Raw genomic sequence first — 17,993 nt, 5'->3', positions numbered from 1 at the left:
GGCTTTGTGCCTTGGGAATGAGGGGGGCTGGCCTGGCTTGGGGCTGACACAGCGGCCAGAGCACCTGTCACTAGGTGTGTGACCAGGTAGGCATGGGTGGGGCAAGGGTACATTGAGGCTGTTGAATCAGTCGGGCTCAGACTGGAGAGTGAGCTGACTTCCAGATGCTTTCGGGTGAAAGCCAGCCCTGGAGTTGTTCCCAGGGAGGAGAGGCCCAGCCATGACACCAACACCCCGTAAGCCCTAGGTAAGTGAGCAGGGCCAGCTTATGACACAGGACAGTGGCCCTACTGGCAGACGTATAGCCAGAGATGTGACCCACAGGTGGCAGCATGAAATACCTGGTGTGAGTGGGGGACACAGGTACCATTATGCCCACTTATATGCCCAAGGGTCCTTGCAAATCCACTGGCCTGAGAGCTCCTGGGCCGGGGCCTTGCCTCTGTGGAACCCTGCACAGGGCCAGGACTGGGACAAAGACACTTACTGCAGGAAGGGAGGAACTACAGGCCAGCTCCCTTCCTGCTATAAGACAGCACTGGGCCAACGCCCCCTCCCTGCGTGGACACCCCGGGTGAGGACTGAGCAGGAGCCCACACCTGGTGCCCAGGCCCACTTCCATTTCTTTCCCTTTGCATTCCTTCCCTGGTACATAGGATACCTACCACCTGGGGCTGGCAGCTGCTGCTGGGAACAGCCGAATGGGCTAACATGGAGAATAAAGGGCCAGCAAAAGGCGGGGCAGGGCCCTTTAAATAGGTGCCATCCTGCAGGGTGCTGGGCCCCTGGGAAGGAGGCAAAGAGGAGCTCCTGGGGTGGACCATGTGACACAGGGACACCTGGCAGAGCAGGCAGCAGGACCGGCAGTGGCTCCATGGCTTTGCCGTTAAGGAATGTGCTGATGAACACAGATCCATCCAGCATGGGCTGTGCAGGGTGAAGTTCATGGCCACAAGGTGCCAGCGATGGGACAGCCCTGTCCCACATACCTACCCTGCACTGGAAAGCCCAGGCCGAGTGGACAGGCACAGGGTCAGCCCCTAAGGAGATGATCTGGGCTCAGCTGTGTTCCAGATGACCCACCAAAGGGCCTAGCAGAAGACCCCAGGCCAGAGCAGTGACCCTTGGCCCCTAACTGCTCCTGGCTGCCTATGGCTAGGAGAGCCCAAAGAACACCGCCGACCCACATGTCATAGACACCAACAGGACACAGGAGAGGTCGTGTGTGTGTGCATGTACACGCCAGGTATGAGCCAGGAGACATGTGCAGCCCCAGCCTACCGTCAGTCCAGGCCTCGTGGATGGAGGCCTTCTGCCGGAACTTCTCAGCCAGGTGGTCCAGCCGCTCCAGCCTGCGGATCTCGTTCAGCAGCCATTCCTCATAGCCCTTCTCGGCCTGCTCTAGGTGCTGCCAGCCATTGTTGATGTCCTGTGGGGACCAGAGAGGGCAGGGCTGCCACAGGGAGCAGGGATACCAGCAGGGGCTGCCTGCCCCCGGGGTGAACACACACACAGTCTGGGGAAACGGGCTGGGGTCCAGGCTGTGCCCTGCTCTGCACTCAGATGCACTCAGTCCTTTGGTGTGAACTGGATGGGGGGAATGAATGAAGTAGATGGGCACCATGGGCGGGGCAATGGAAGCCACAAGCTAAAAACCTTCTGGGTGCTTGGTGATCCTGGAGTGAGGGCCAACCCCCACCCTGCCCCTGCACCCCAATGCCCAGTCTCATCAAGAGTGCCCATGAGAGTTTGTGGGGTCATGCAGTGGGCCGACACCATGCCCCACCGCTGGCCCTCTGGCCTGCTCACCGAGACCATCCTGCCCTCAGAGGGCATGAAGGCGGGCCGGTTGCTGAGGCGCAGCTTGGTCTGCAGCGTGTTGAAGTTGATCTCCAGCTGGCACTTCTCCTGCACCTTGGGTGGCTTGTGCACACGCCGGTAGTCGCGGAAGTCCTCCAACTTCTGCTGCATCTCCTGGATGGTCTTCTGCGGCACGCGGTCCTCCAGCCAGGGGATGGTGCGCCGGATCCACTCCAGCAGCTGCGGGCCCACGGGAAGCAGCCTTTGCAGGGTGGTTGGGACAGCCTCCCCAGCTCGCCAGCCCAACCACCCCACGATTCCCATCACTGGCATTTCTGATGCTCAGCTCCAAACACCTTCCTCAGAAAGCCCCCGCTGCCTCAAGACCAACAGGTGCACTCTGTGGGTGCCTTGAGGGCAGGTCGGCCAACCCTGGGGCGGCCAGCACGGGCCCAGAGGGTCTAGCATATAAGACTAAACAGTGACATCAGACAAGGAGCTGTTCAGATCTCTGACGGGGTGAGGAAGGCACAGTGAGCTGAGCATTCTGCAGCAATGCCCAATACCCTCCCTGGCAGAGCGAGAGGACGAGCACACATCTTTGTCTTGGTGTCGCAGACTTTGGCTGTCTAAAATGTCTGTACCTGAGCACAACAGGAAGGTGGCCACCCTGGCTGGCAGCCAAATGGTTTGCCACGTTTTCCTGGCCAATGACCTTGCAAAGCCCGGGGACCCGGGGCTCTAGGACAGTGCTCAAACTATGGCTGAGAGCTCCAACCGTGTTGATTTCTAACATTTGAAAAACAAATGCAGAAAATTATGGCCTCCCACCACCTCCTCCATTGAAGCTTGGCTGCTGGGCATGTCTGATTCTTTCCGGAGCCAGCAGCCCAACAGCCTCCTTCGTGGAGACCCAGCAGGTCCAGCCATAAAGCAGGTGCTGGCACAGGCTTCAGTCCTGCCCGCATCCTCTATGCACCTCGGGAGCAGTGGGCCAGACAGGGCATTAGAACAGGGTTGTTCCAAAAGCTCTTGGGTAGCTCCAAGGCAGTGAGTGACCAGGGCTGTATTCATGCTCTAGACACCGGGGGTCAGTTGGCATGGTGACCACCAGTCTGACCTTAGCCTTTGAAGGCCAAACAGAAAGGTCACACTGCCTTGGCCTAACTCCACAGGGTGCAATCTGTCTAGACGGTCCCACAGACCCAGCGGCGCAGTCGGCCCTCAGCCCCTACTCACGTCGCTGGCTAGTCGCTCATAATCCTCCATCAGATGCTCATTCTCTTGGTTCACGGCCAGCACCTTACAGATCCGGTTGGCGGCAGTCTCGGCCTGTGTTGACAGATGGGCCAGCGGTGAGAGCCGACAGGGGCTGGCAACCCTCCCTCTCCTCACAGGCCCGGCCCTGGAAAGCAGCTGGCCCCATGATCCTGTACACCATCCCTGACGAAAGGCAAGAGTGGCAGCGAAGCTCTAGCACAGTGGGCCCTGGGTGCTGGACCTGCCTGTGCCCTACCCTGGCCCGAGAGCAGGGCAGCTGTCCAAGAGGAGCCCAGTGGCCTGGGCCCAGGCAGAGCACGGTGGGCCCCTTCCTCCTCCTCCCCTCACAGGCACTGCCACCAAGCTCATGGGGGTGGGGAACCAGCCTCTGACCCACAACTCCCCACGCCTGCCCTGCTGCTTCCTGCTGGGGGGCCGGGGTGAGGTGCGGAGAAGACAGGAAGTGCCACTCGAGGCGAGGGGACTGCAGGTACCTTTCAGGAGGCACAGAAAGGCTCCGAGAGGAGTTGGAACAGCAACAGAACAGGAACAGAGAGAGTCAAGAGGGTCTACAGAGTGATGGGGAAGGAAAACAGAGTGCTCGGGAGCCGGCTCACGGCAGGCACCCCCACCAGCGGGGACAGCTGGGGAGATTGTGGCAGCCGCCGCCACCTGCATGCACCCTGCGAGGGCCCCAGGCAGCGCCATGCAAGACCTCAGCCAAAATCCACCAGCACCAACAGCAGGAGGGCAGCAGAGCCAGGGCGCAGAACACAAGTGGGCTCCAGGCTGTCAGCACAGATGCCACAGGCTCAGAGCCTCTCAGCAGCCCTGGGCCAGAGGTGTTTCAGGTGCTCAGAATGAATGCGTGAATGAAGTGACTACAGGGGAGCTAGCAAGCCGGGCACTCGGCGCTGGTACTGGGCTCTCCAGGGGTGTATGAGGCAACATGAGCCGGGGTACACCCTCTGAAGAGTGGCAGGGTCTTGGAGAATGGGCCACAGGGAGGGCGGCCTGGGCCTTGCAGAAGGCCCCTGGCCCAGGGCACTCCTTTGTGGGCAGGTAGGCTCCTGACAGCCTGGCCTGTGCTGCCTCCCTTCTAGGAGACCTGGGTCAAGGGCACGGGGGGATTGTCAGGCCTCATTCTCCGGCCAGGCTTTCCTGTTGGCCCTCAGGGCCTCCCTGCACCTCCAGGCAGGCGCTCAGTGCCAAACACAGGGGCCTTCCAGGTGGAAGTGAGCAGTCAGCGAGGGTAAAGTGGGACCAGGGACGCTGGCCTGGGGCCCCCAAGGAGGTGAGTCCCCTGACAAATGTTCTGTTATAGTGGGGTTTGTGGTGCCCACCCTCTGCAAGCAGTACCGGCTCCACTTGTGCCCAGTAGAGGGAAGTGGCCGTGGCACTGACCCTCTGGCTGGGGGTCGGGCAGGGCAAGCCCACAGGCCCCAAGAACTCCCCCACCACTGATGGGGCCCTCAAGGTGCCAGGCCCTGTTTCAGCCCTGCCTGCCCCGTGGCCCCTGGGTTGGAGAGGGCAGCAAGTGTGCTGCACCCTACAATGCTAGAACAGCTCTTGCTTTTGCACTCCAGCCACACCCAGCCCACCCAGGGGGGCTTCAAGGAACCCTGCTGTGCGGGTGAAGCCTTGAGGATGATCACTGTCTGCCAACTGGCCACCATTAACAGGACCAAGCTGGCAGGCATGTGCCACTCACTGCCCAAGACATCTGGGGGGACCAGAGAGGCAACAGACATGCCCGGCCTGCATGGGGCGGCTCAGAGGAGTGAGGGGTGCCACTGGGAACGGCAGCAACTCAGCTTCCCGATGACATGGTGCCGGAGAGCTGGGTAAGCAGGTACAGTCCCAAGGGAGGCCAGGGGGCTGCAGGGAGGAGTGGGAGGGCCGGTGCTCCCTGGACAACAAGACACAGTAGGCAGGCAGCGCTGCTGTGGGTCACAGAAAGAGGGCAGCAGGACAGCCGAGAGGCCAACTCCCTGCCCTGCACTTGCTGTGATGCTGGGCCCCCCAGTGTCCTCCTCACACAGTGGACTGCACTTCAAGGGCCTGGGATCAGTGCTGGCCAAGTTGTGGGGAGCACTGGGGCCCTGTAACCATGGGGAAACCTCTGCCAGCTCGTCTTCCTACACCAGCACTCAGCTCATGGCCTGCGCAGGCCCACAGCGTGGCTGAAGCTCCAGCCGAAGATGGAGATGGTGGTGACATGAGGGTGACACAGGGTGACAGAGAGGATGGCAGCCACAGCGGTGGGGAGTGTGCCCGCCCAGCTCACCTTCTGAGCCCCCGAGAAAGCGTGGTAGAAGCAGGACACGTAAGTCATGATGGCCTTCTCATCTGGCCTCAGAGTGCCCACAATATCTGCGCAGAGAGAAAGAGAGAGAGAGAGAGAGAGAGAGAGGGAGGAGAGAATGAAAGACGCAGGTGGAGGCCGGGCGGCCCAGGCTCATGCGGGAGGAACAGCGCTCACTCTCGACTGGAAGCCAGGCCCCAGCTCAGGCCCGCGGGCTGTGTCCTGCCGGCGTGTGGCCCAGTGGGGGCACGAGGGCGGGAATGAAGAGTGACCCCTTCTAACTGCTGCGCAGCCAGACTAACCACTGCCCCACAGAGGAAGCTGGCTTTAGTGGGAGGGCTCACATGCTGACTGATTTTTCTGGAAATCTACAGAGGACCATGTCACACACGGTCACCTGTGAGCTTTGCTCCAAGGCCTTTAGAACACAGCCCAGGTGATGGCTGTCCTGCATGGCCCGCACGGCTTCTTCTCCCTCATTGCTCCCCAGGCCTGTTCCGGCCCCAGGACCTTTGCGCTTGCTTTGGCTTCTGCATGCAGCACCTTGGCCACTGAATTCACCAGGCAACTCTAGCTCACCCCTGTCGTGGCTGCCCTGCCTGAGGCCACCCCGGACCTGAGACAATGTGGTTTGGTGACATAAACTCCCTGGAGAGCAGAGCCCTTTGCCTGACTCTGTCACTACTGCACCCCCAGGGCCTGGCACACACCCTGTGAGTCTTTACTGAGAGCAGTGACACCAAGGAGAAAGAAAGTGTGTGTGTGTGTGTGTGTGTGTGTGTGTGTGTGTGTGTGTGTGTGTGTGTGTGTGTGTTGGGAGGCAGGGGTTTGGATTCCAGTCGGAGAGCGCCCGCTACTATCTGCAAGAGAAATGAGGCGAGCATGGGAGTCGAGAGGCAGCAGCTGCTTGGGTAGTGGCGGTGCGGAGGGCCGGCTTGGCCCTGCCTGGTACCTTCTGCGCTCCCGAAAAGGCATGGTAGAAGCTGGACACATAGGTCATTATGGCCTTCTCGTCGGGCCGGGCTGTGTTCACGATGTCTGTAAGTGAACGACAAGGGTTAAACTGCCCAAGGGAGGGCCGGGAGGCCGGGAGCTGCCGCTTGGCGGGATCCACAGGCTGATGATGGTGGAGCCACGGCCATCCCTGGGGATGGACCCTCACACACGGCTCCGGGACACCTGTGAATGGGCCCGTTCCCTCCCCCATGGTCTCTGCAAAGGCCAAGGCTGTGGGAACTGGACTTGAAAGCAGGCCACTTCCTCTTTCCAAGAGTGGCCTCAAGGGGCAGCTGGACAGTCAAGTGCAAGTGCCAGCAAACAGGCCAGAGCCTCAGGTCCCAGCCAGGGCGGGTATGTGGCTGGGAAATGGAACAAAGCCGGAAAAGGAAAAAACAAAATATTCCACTTTGGCGGGCTGCAGGCAAGGAAGGGACACCCGCGTGGTGTGCAGGAAGCCTGGAGCCAGCGGCCCTTGGCGGCCGCCTCGGCCCTCCCCTGGGCTGTGGCCTGACATGTAGCCCCCAGGGGGCCGATCTCCCCACTCCCACCCCTTCCATCCTTCCCCATTCCTGAAGACATGTGGCCAGCCGAGGCTGTCCAGCACCGGCTCCCAGGCGACATAACTGTCCCGGGCTGCCCCGAGACTTGCTCAGCCTTTCCGGCTCCCCAAGGCTGCCCCGGGAGACATGACTGAGCAGACGGACACACTCACCTTCTGCGTCCAACATCTTGGGGATGTCGAGGTACTTCTCGGCCACCTCAAAGGCATTGTTCAGGTTGGTGACCGGGTCATCCTGGTGGAGGCAGGGAGAGAAAAAAAAAGAAAGAAATCTGTCAGGATTAACTCGCAGGAGGGCCCAGGGGCTGGGCTGGAGTGGGGGGTGCCAGGGAGGGTCTGTCAGGTCCTCCCTGAACCACTTGTGCCAAGTGGGCAGATGGGGCACACACCCTGTATAAAAATTCTAATCACAGGAATGCCTTGCAAAACCTCTCCTGCTCCAGAAAACAGGTGCGTTCTTTTCCCACAATCTCCCACCACCCTCAGGCCTCAGACCCACGGCCAGCTCCCACACCCCAACCCCTCAAATGTCCCTCCACCCTGTCCCAGTGCCACTGCCCACAGGGACTCCCTGCTAGAAGGCTCTGCATCCCAACCCTCCTCACTTCCTTCCTCCCATCTCCAGCCAGAGCCCCCTTCACATTCTCTGGCACGAATAGGCTGGTGCTCCCCCAAGAAATGACACTCCCTCCCCCATGGCCTTTCCTGGTCACCCCAGTTCAGGGGGTTGGCTCCACCCTTCCTCTGTAGTGCCCGTCTGACCTGTGCTCAGCCCCAATGCCCTGGAGCCCAAGTGTATGTGCAAGGCCTTATGTAGCTGATTTGCTTTGCCCACCGCTCTCCTGCCTTCCCCGTGAGGCTGGGTGGCCCTGGAGGCCAGGGACTGGGTCACACATGCTCTGTACAGGCAAATGAGAAGAGGAGAGTAGGAGCAGCGATGTGGTACAGTAGGTTCAACAGCTGTATCAGTGCTGGCTCTGCCATCCACAGGGGACAGCAGGATGAATGCTGCAGGCATTGCAGTAAGGCAGTGGATGTAAGCTCTGCTTGTGTGTGTGTGTACACACAAGTACACAAGTGTGTGTGTATCTCTCTTTCGGTGGCTTTCAAGCAAATAAACTAACTTCAGTAAAAGAGGAGGAGAATTTCACAGGGGAAGTGCTAGCCAGCATGAATGGTCTGAATTTCTTATTCTCCCCACTGATATTTCCAGAACCCAGAGGGTCAAGGAATGGGTGCTGAAAGGCAAGGCTGGCCTGCCCTAGAATAACCCCGGCTGCCAGCAATGCCCACGAAGGGAGACGGGATGGCCCGTAGGAGAATAAGGGAGGCAGAGGCAGCTGCCATGCAGAGGCCTGGGCAAAGCTGGCCAGAGGCTCCCCCGGCCCGAGCATCTGGCCAGAATTTCTGACTCTGGAGGCTGGTGACACACGGCCATGGGGATGGCAGTCCGGAGACCAAGCATCAGCTCCAGGGGACCTGGGAGCCACCCGTGCAGGGTACAGGATGTTTACCTTTCTCAGCTTGTCATACTCGATTAGCTCGGGCCTGTGCCGGTGGATCAGGGCATTGAAGGCAAGGCCGTCCTTCCAGCTGTGGATGCAATGGCAGAGTTCGTGAGGCGGGCACTCAGTGTCGTAGGGGTGCAGCACCTGGGCACTCATGGCAAGTCTTAATGCCCATTTACTGAGGGCTGGTGGGCGCCAGGCACAAGGAAGCAGGAGAGTGGCTGTGACAGTGACCTCTGGAGCCAGACCGGGCAAGTGCTGCACTTCCACTTGCTGACAAGTCACCAAATCTGTTCCCTCAGTTTCTGTGCCAGTAAACCGGGGACTGCAGAGGTGACCTTTGCTGCCTAGGCTGCTTCAGGAGCTGTCTGCACCGCACGCTGGAGTGCTCCACTACACATCGCAGCTTCCTGCTACTGAGTGCCACGGAGGCAGCAGGGAAACGGCTCAAGTGGCTGGGACCCTGCCACCCTCAGGGGAGCTGTGACCTGGAATCTCAGCTCCCGGCACCAGGTGGCCCAGTCAAGGTTGCCACAGGCGTGCGGGCAGAGAGCCAGCAGACAGGAAGTCTGTCTTTGCGGGGCGCGGGGCACTAGCAGCGCCACTCCTCGGGCTGCTGTACCCACGCCTGCTGCAGGAGCAGCCCCTTCTATCTGTAACTGGCCCACTGCAGTGCTGTGGAAACACCACGCCTTGCCAGCCTGATGCAGGCAGGGACATGCCACAGGCTGCCTCAGTGCCAGGACACGGCTTGGCCTGAGGTCTCTGAGGAAATCAACTCCCCCGAGATGACACTTGAACCTGGCCATACTCTACTCCGAGACACTCCAAAGACTGGCTCTTTCTGGGTCAAGCTCAATGCCAGCTCCTGAGAAAGGCCTTGTCCCGTCCACTGGCCTATACAGCACTGCCCTCTCCCCAGGACACCATGGCTGACAGGTAGGTAGTGTACACCCCAGCGTGTTGGCCACTTCTCCGCCCCGAAGCAGCAGCAGCACCCACAGGACAGCCCTTCCCAGAATACATCAACAACCGGCCAGTACAAGAGAGCCAGCCAGTTGGAAGAGGAAGGGGATACATGAGAGAGCCACTGCCGGACGGATCACTCGCAAGCTACTAACTACCCAGTGGCACACCAAGGGACAAAATGCAGCACCTCGGGTCCTGGGAGGAAGTGAGGGGAGGAGGCAGTCCGGGGACACCCCACCCCACCTCACCTGATGTGGAAGTTCTGCACGTTGACATTCTTGTATGGAGCTGTCTTCCTCTGGCACCACAGCAGGAGCCCCTCCTTGGCAGAGGTCTCTGCAAGACACACGAGGACCATGGACATCACCTCAAACTCCAGCCCAAGCCGCGCAGTCCCTTCAGCCCGGGCTCAGGGTTCAAATCGAACCCAAGAGGGAGGAACAGCAGACGTGCACGGCTTCTACCTGGATCCCACCCCTCTGCTAACACACACAGCCTGGCTTCACTGTGGCCAAAGAAGAAACCACCTACCCAGGGCAGCTAGAAAGTGGCTGTGTTGGCTCCTGAGCCCACGCCCCCTCCTCTGGCCACAAAGCCTGTGCCTTTGCCCTCCAGAACACACTGATAAACTGGCCGTTGACACTGGCCTTGGCCTCTTGTAAGCAGAATGAAGAATAAGCTGTGGACAGGAGCCCTAGGCCTGGGCTACTTGGGGTCTTCCAGCTCTGGCCATGGTCTCAGGGAATGGGATGGAGAGGCCAGGCAGCCTTCTGCTGCCCCATGGCTGTCCCCTTACTGACATTTCTTCAAGGGCAGGAAACACAGCTGTCCTGGTCACTGCGCTGACCCAGCATGCATGGGCTCATGGCTGATGGAGGCATAGGCCAGGCTGGGGGTGGGAGGAGGGTGGTGAGCACAGTAGATAATGTGTCCCTTGGGACACACATTCCCTATGATAGCGCCCACGAGCAAGTCCTGCCTCTGCTGCTAGTTCTAGCTTCCTGCTAATATTATGTACACTAGCAGACAGCAGGTGAGGGCTCGGGGATGGGTCCTTGCCACCTTTATGGGAGACACGGATGGAATTTCCAGCTCCTGGCCTCAGCCAAGCCAGCTCAAACAGTTGCAGGCTATTTGGGGAATCCCTGTAATTCAGGTAAATTCGTAAATAAAGAGCCTGAGGACAGGGGTGCTGGGTGAGGAGAATCGGACCCATGACCAACTCTGAGGGCCGGCTGGCTCAGGACTTGGGGTGCTGGGCTGTCGAATGGACCTTCCCTAGGGAAGGGTGGGTCTGTGAGGTGGGTCTGTCTCTGGGTGAGCATCTGAGGCAGAAGAGGCTGTGGAGGCGGGGCTAGCTTAGGAGGGCCTCTCTTCACCAGCAACCTGATCCAGCAGGCACTAGTAACTGCTCCTGTGGTCAAGTTCAATTGTGAGTTACCCCAGGGAAGCAGAATTTCAGGCCTCCTTCTAGCTCATCCCAGCTCCAGGGGCAAGGCCAATGGGAGTGGGGGTTGTGTGCATGCGTGTGTCCCTGCGCCCGTCTCACCTTCCACAGAGATGTCCTGGATAGCAAACCGCAAGATGATGGTCCAGATCATGCCCAGCGTCATCTTCGCGTTGCCATCTACGATCTCTGCAGGCAGGGACGTGGGTGGGGAGACAGGGTGGTCACTCCAGGATACCTATCTCAGCCCACCCTAGGCAGCCCCCCAGCCCCACCCGGGCCTCACCTCACCGGCAGGAGACCTGGAAGCTAGTTACCAAGGACACTGCAGCCGGGCCTCAGCCTCCCCCATACATGGGTTTCCTGGTTCAAGAAGGCGCCAGCACCTCTGGTGGCTTGGCCTCAGAGGCCTGCCCTGCAGCCTTCCCTATTCTGTGCCTTGAGCGGCCAGTCCCAGCCTCAGCCAGTGGCCATGTGCGCACCACAGCTCTCTGAGAACACCCAGCTCTTCTGGCCCCTGTCACCGCCCCCCTCAAGGGTACCATGCCTCTCTTCCTGACACAGAGGCTGTCACTTGAAAAAGACTTGTGTCCCCTCATTCTGCTGAAGGCTTCCACACCTGGGGGGAACTCCCTTGGTCCCACTCCATTGCCCTAATCTGCGCTGTGTCTGGCCAGCACTCTAGGCTTGTCCACAAAGCACTCCCTGCCTCTCCTCTCAGACAGGCAGGTATCCTAAGGGTCCCTGATTGGGCCTCCTTTGCAAATGGCTTTCCTAACTCCCCGACAAAAGGCCTTGCTCCCTCTGCCTTGGCTCAGGGCTGTAAATGCCTCGGCTGGACTGTGTCTTCCTTGGAAGAAAGGGTGGGACTACAACTAGTTAAAGGGGTCCCCTGGTATGGGCACTTGAGGGGAGAGGCTGGGAGAAGGCACAAGTTCAAGGCCAACTGTAGAGCGCAGGTGCAGGACAGACACTGCAGGGCACCTTTCCTCTGACATTTGGGAACAGGACTTAACTTGGGAGGAGGTAGAGTGGGATATCTCAGGCGACGGGGCCCCCTTCCCAGGGCACACTGTCAGAGGACAGGAATGGGCTCTGTTCACCATGGAGGAGCAGCTGCCAGGATGGACACCAGGCTCATGGCTCCCAGGATGAGGGGAGGCACACTGCTTCTCAGAGGCAGAGAGGGCCAGGCGGCTGCCTGGGCCCTACCCATTCCCAGTTCAGGGCGCAGCAGTGCCTGTCTAGAGAAATTTGTGGACCTCCCAGGGCACAAGCTGAAGGCCATGCCACAGCTCCACCCCTGGCTTGTGCCAGCCTGCTGCAGGTGCACACTGGCCGCAGAGGGCCCTGGGAGAGTCTGCTTCTCCCAGGACACGTCCGTCAGCTGCTTCCAGCTCTGCTGTCTCTCCCAACCCCCATGGTGAGGCCCGCCACTGCCGGTCCAGGCAGCAGCAGGGGTTATGGCTCTCAGGTATTCGAAGTCGAGGAACGGTGTCTCCCCCAGGCTGTCCTCCAGCTCCTTCCCAGGGACCGGGGGTCGCTGAGATGGAGCGTGAACAGACGGCACGTCTGCACAGAATTTTCTTCCAGATGAAAAGCGACGACTGCTGGGGGCCCCTCCTCTAACCCGTCTGTATTTACAAGACCAGCACTGGAGCAAAATAAACGCAGCTGTGCGCGGCAGAAGGCTGGAGCGCAGCCCAGGGGAAAAGACCATGCAAGGACAGAAAATCTCAGGGCCTGATGGAATTTGGGAGTTTTGATTTTTTTTTTCTTTTTAAACAAACACCAACCACCTCGACCGTGGCATGCAAGGCTTGGCACCCATCTTGCAGAGGTCCCGGGCCGGGGCAGGGCCTTGGAACTCGGCACACACATTCCGGCTTCAAGTCTTGGCCAAACTCTGGGAGCCCTGTCATTAGCAGCAATTAGTTTTCTTTGTTTTTCTCAAAGCTGGGACAACATGGCTGTCTGACTGGAGAGCAGGACTGGGAGTCTAGGCTGCAGGAGGCGGGTTTCTGGGCTCCCTCAAGCCTTGCTTTATCTCCTGAAGCGCTTGGGAGCTCTTCCTGGGGTCCTGCCCCAGCCCACTGCCTGGGGGTGGGCCTGAGTGGTCAGAGGCCAGGCTCTCTCAGCCCTGGGCAATGGCGTCCCCTTGAGTCTGCCAGGCAGAGCCCAGTGACAAAAGGGGCTCCCTGCACAGAAGTGACAGTCGTACGGCCGGGCCTGACTGCTGAGACCAATAGAGGAGAGGATGTAGGGGCTCTGGTTCAAGTCCCAGTCATCCCCTACTGCCTCCCCTCCCACCCCGCAGCACCAACAGCAGCTTGTCCCTGGCAGGCGGGTGGGGAGACCCCACGTCTCACCCAGGGCAGCCACTGCACACATACTGGGGTCCTGAGCTCCCTGGGGGGCTGCAATGCCAACAAAGCCATCCTGTCCAGAAACATGGGTGCTGTCCCTGGGAGCCAGGCAAGAGCCCCCATAGCGTGGGCCCCAGCTCACCTTCTGCCCCGATGGAGACCAGCTTGACGCCTTTGCTGGCGATGAAGTCCAGCGCTTTGTTCACGTTGTTGATCTTGTGAACTCTCATCTTGCCCCGCTCCGGCTTCGGGAGCCGCTCCCCTGAGATGCGTGTGGAGAGGAGGGGCATTCAGAGCGACGGACGCTTTGGCATCTCCGCTGTGCTCCCAGACCAGGCTGCCCTGGCCCCCGCCTCCCCCCTTCCACACGTCAGTTCTGTAGTCGAGGTCAGCGGCGTGGTGGGGTGCGCCTGAAGGGGCTGCTGTGCCTGGGCGCCGGCTCACCAGGTGGAGGGGTGCCCCAGGGCTGGCGAGAACCTCACCTGAAATAACCTCGAGCAGGAGCATGAGCTTGAGGCCATCTCGGAAGTCCTCGTCAATGTTCTCGATCTGTGTGCCGGCCTTCCGCAGGTGGGAATTGCACCAGGCTGTGAAGGTCTGGGAGGCAGAGCAGAGGGCGGCATACAGGGTGAACCGGCCTGCTGGGAAGCTCCACTTAAAGCCCCAGGCCACAGCCACCACCTCGGTGGGTCCCTGCTCATGGCCAGGCCCTGGACGCCGCCCTCGGAGCAACACTCCTTCGGACCCTTCCAAGGACCTGGGCAGGCAGCGATGGGCAGGCAGGGCGTGGATTTGACCCCAAATCTGTCAAGCTTTGCAGCAGGTGCTCCCTCCTGCCGTGTGGGGACCTAACGTGGGAGGAAGGCACCATCACGAGGCAGCCCTGACAGGATGCTGGGGCCAGGGACCCATCCGTCAGGCAGGTGCCTGCCTTAGTCTAGTGTGGGCTCTCTGGGTGACACACCCCGAGTCCTTCATTACCCAGACAGCCCATGGCTCCCAGCCCAGCACCAGCTGCCCCAAGTGGAGGCTGTGGCTGCCTTTCTCCCACCCTCAGCACACAACCAGGGCTTGGGACAGGAGGACAGCTGGAAAGGACGAGCCGCTCCAACAGCCAGGGTCTCCTCACGCCTCTCTGTGAGCTGGGTGACCCAGCACCAAGCTGTTCCCTGAAACACCGGGGACGCGTTCCCCAACACCTTGGCCTCTCTCACTCTTGCAGAACGTTCCACATCTCATTTTTTCAAATCTTAAGGCCCAATGCATGTTAGCAGGGCCAGGAGGCAGATACCCCAGCAGGGTCAGCTGCAAGGTGAAGGTGAAAGGGGTTTTCTGGTATGTAGGGCCCCATACCAGAAGCCTAAGTCCCAAACCTCCACTCACCAACAGGGAGAGTAGCAAGTCCAGGACAGGGAGCCACTGAGACCTAGCTCAGTCTCCGCCCACACACCCAGCCGTTGGCTGGGGAAGCAGCCCCTGCCCCCTCCTGCAGCAGGGCCTGGGAAAAGCCCCAAGCCCCAGCTTCTCACAGAGCCCCCTGCGCCCTGCCTGGCTTCCTCCATCTGCAGGGGCTGGCGCAGAAGCAGGCAGATGGCCAGGATGGGCGAGAGCACATTCTACCACAAGGATGCAGGCGGGGGCCATGTGGGGCACCAGGGGCCTCCATGGACCCTCTGGCCAGGCACTGTGTGTTTTGACAACTGTCACCATTCCTGCTCACTCGGAGCCTCAACATAAACCCCTCCCAGACAAAGACGCCACCTAATTAGCACACTGCACCACAGTGTGGAATGCCACTCAGGGCTTCCTTCCAAGCCCAACCAGGGGCAAGCAGAGGCAGCCAGACTCCCCCATCCCGTGCCATGCCCTGCCAACGTGGCAAGCTCAGCTGCCTGGGAAGTGGAGACCCCTCCTGCTTGCGCGATGCTGGCCTCCTCAACTCCGGAGGCTTCTGCCCTGCTTCCACCTCACCAAGAAGTTACCGCTGAGTCCTCCACCAGCAGCCGACAGGCAGCCCTGCAGGATGCAGGTGTCCCGGGTTTCCCCATGCCCAACGTGGCATGGATCCCATCCGGGCACCTTTTCTGGGCCTCTCCTGACTACCCCAGGCCTGTCACTGTCCTAGAGACTGGACCACAAGCAGGGCCACATCCCCCACCTCACTGCAAAGTCGGAAAGACCGGGCTGAGGACAACGGTTACACTACTTCTGTGGCCAGGTGACTCGAGCTTCCTCACACCTACTTCGTGCTGAGTCCTGGTCAGCAAAGACTTCAGGGCGCAGCTTGTGCAGGGTGGGTGGAAGCACTCAGCAAGTGGCAGTGTTACACCTTGCAGGGTCGGGTCTCTCCCCTCCTTGCCCAAGGCTTCCACGGAGCGCTTTCCCTGGCGCCCCTGCCTGCTCCACCTGTCGCACCACCCATGCTTCTCCCTGGAGGCATCACCTACTTATTTTTCATCTCAACAGAAGTGCCGTGCTGTGCCCACGAGTACGTCTCCTGTGCCATGCCCGCAGCACAGTCCACCTCCTTGGCCCAAAGGGGTGCAGCAGTCTGGGCCAGGCAGGAAGTGGCCAAGCCACAGCTCACAACCTGAGGCAGAGGGCAGTTCCGGTGCTGCTGAGGACCCGGAGCTGGGTCCCTGGTGTGCAGGAGGGCTGGACACACGTCCTATAGGCGCCCTCTTTGCTTTGGCCAGCGGGGACAATTCCTGCACGCTCTGTAGGTGCATGAACCCAGTTCTGAGAAGCAGCTCCTTGGCTCACTCGCTGTTTCCAACCAGCTGACTTTGCTTACTGAAGCCTGTTTCCTTTCTGTCCAATGAGCATATCAGATCCTTCCTCCTGCAGTTGTTCTGGAAGATTAAGCTGAAGGTGGGAAATGCATTTAAAACATCTCTCACACTCACACACACGCTGCTGCTTCCCACCCAATCCTCAGCAGACACAGGAACAGCCCCTCAGCCTGCCCAGTGGTTTGGACAGAACATGGCATCATAGGAGACCCTCTGCAGACCACACAACCAACTTGGGCCTGTGGAGGCTCCTAAGGAACCTCGCCCAGTCCCATCTGTTCACACGGTGGCCACAGTACTAGCTCCCTTCCAAACCCACGTCCAACCTTTGCACACCTTCTCTGGGTCGCAAATGGGAGCCCTGGCCCGTGTGCGTGGGGCGGGGGGAGTCACAGAGAGCCGGGTGCGAGTTCCACCTTGGCTACCTCCAGCATCAGCCATGGCCTCAGACAAGCAGCAAGCCCTGACTCCCTGGGTGATGCATGGGGATCATAATCTCTCCTCTTAAGATGAGGATTAAACAAAAGGGTGCTGGTAAATCACTCAGCACTGCGCCCAGCACACCGTGAGTGCTTGGCGTTACGTATGTGTCAAAGGCAGGCCTATTTTTAAATAAACGGTAACTATGCCATGTGCTGTCTCACTGACTGGAGGCAGACAGAGCCCCACACTGAACACAGAGCAGGTGCCTGGGAGCATGCCCATCTCAGCCTGGTCTCCACATGACGTAAGGCTGGGGAACCCCATGCCTGGGTCAGTCTGGTCTTCCCTTCCTAGAAGGTGAGCAGACACCCCAGACACGCACAAGGCCCCAAGCAGGGGCACAGAAAACACGCAAGATGAGGGGGCCACTCGTGCAGACAAGTTACCCGCGGATGGCCAACCCTTCATGCAGCAAGAATTCAGTTTGCTCTATTTGCTCCCAAAATAACACTCCGCCTAAGTATTTCCTTTGCCATCCTGGCCTAGACTAAAACGTGCCCTATAGGGGTTCACACAGAGGCCTCCAGCACCCCTTCACACCCCTTCCACCAGCAGAAATCTTTTGTTACAGACCAGGCCCCACTGCTCCCTGATGTCCTGGTCACTCCGGGCTGGGGACACAGTCACTCCCTCAACAAGTGCCTGCTGAGTGACAACCCGAGGCCAGTCCACTCTCATCTGACAAGCAGTCACTAACTCAACCCTTCAGAGACGTGGTGACAGGAGCTTCCGTCCTGTCACTAAGTGGGACTCCAAGCCAGGGGTTCCTGGGTGCTGTGTGACAGAGATGCCAGTGAGATGAGCGCATGGGGGCCTTTCCCCTCTCGCAGGAGGGCCAGCCCGGCTGGGGAGAGGCAGGGAGGGCACAGAAGCATGCTTAGGGGAAAGGCGTGATGAGCGGGAAGACTGTGGAGGAAAGAGCCCGAAAGGAAGTGGTTCCCTCTGGCAGGAAGAGGAAGGCGCACGCAGGGTCCAAGTCTGGGTCTGGCAGTCGGGATGCCAGTCCCGCCCAGAAAATGCCAACTCAATGCCTCGACATCATCTGGGAGAAACCAGTTATGGGCGACGGCAAAGAAGAAAGGGTTCATCTCAACTCTGACCAGCAGCTGCGTGTGGCTGTATGCCCAGCACCTCACCTGAAAGGCATTCGATGCACTCGCCTGTCCAGTATCGAGGAGGCGGCGGACGGACACAAATACACACACACTAAAGATGCTTCCATGGCAGCTGCCAGCTCTGCACCCCTTGGTCCCTCTGAAACCTCCCACCCAAGACCAGGACACTGAGGCAGGGAGCAGATATACAACTTGGCAGGGTTACACAACCAACACTCAGTGAACCTACACTCCATGATGCCCAGGCAGAAAACAAGAACCATCAAAGGCCCCAGCTGTACCCCAAGTTCCTGGCCTGCCTACTGCTGCCCCCCTGAAGGGATCCTGCACCTATCTGGGGGGTGGGGTGGAGAGGAAAGGTATGAACAGAGAAGAGCCAGTGACTGCCCT

At 59.7% G+C, this 17,993-nt stretch overlaps 1 protein-coding gene across 5 annotated transcripts in view; it reads right to left on the bottom strand.

Annotated features, from left to right (window-relative positions):
• The window catches only part of ACTN4 (actinin alpha 4), a 60,461-nt gene that overhangs the window by 7,514 nt on the left and 34,954 nt on the right, over positions 1–17,993 (bottom strand). For 3 of the 5 annotated variants that reach the window (XM_004595082.3, XM_058675178.1, XM_058675177.1), the window contains exons 2-11: positions 13,696–13,810; positions 13,356–13,475; positions 10,950–11,036; positions 9,649–9,736; positions 8,438–8,516; positions 7,077–7,158; positions 6,318–6,403; positions 3,040–3,132; positions 1,810–2,040; positions 1,282–1,429 (exon numbers count right to left, since the gene is read on the bottom strand). In XM_004595082.3, the coding sequence (XP_004595139.1) occupies positions 1,282–1,429; positions 1,810–2,040; positions 3,040–3,132; positions 6,318–6,403; positions 7,077–7,158; positions 8,438–8,516; positions 9,649–9,736; positions 10,950–11,036; positions 13,356–13,475; positions 13,696–13,810 (1,129 nt within the window). Of the gene's footprint in view, positions 1–1,281; positions 1,430–1,809; positions 2,041–3,039; positions 3,133–5,347; positions 5,434–6,317; positions 6,404–7,076; positions 7,159–8,437; positions 8,517–9,648; positions 9,737–10,949; positions 11,037–13,355; positions 13,476–13,695; positions 13,811–17,993 lie in introns of all 5 variants that reach the window. The other 2 variants (XM_012929782.3, XM_036492796.2) reach the window with 1 other exon arrangement.

The sequence above is a fragment of the Ochotona princeps genome, chromosome 16 (genome assembly GCF_030435755.1).
Source record: "Ochotona princeps isolate mOchPri1 chromosome 16, mOchPri1.hap1, whole genome shotgun sequence".
NCBI classification, from domain to species: Eukaryota; Metazoa; Chordata; class Mammalia; order Lagomorpha; family Ochotonidae; genus Ochotona; species Ochotona princeps.
The sequence above is the reverse complement of the archived record's forward strand: the minus strand, read 5'-3'. Positions and strand labels throughout refer to the sequence as shown.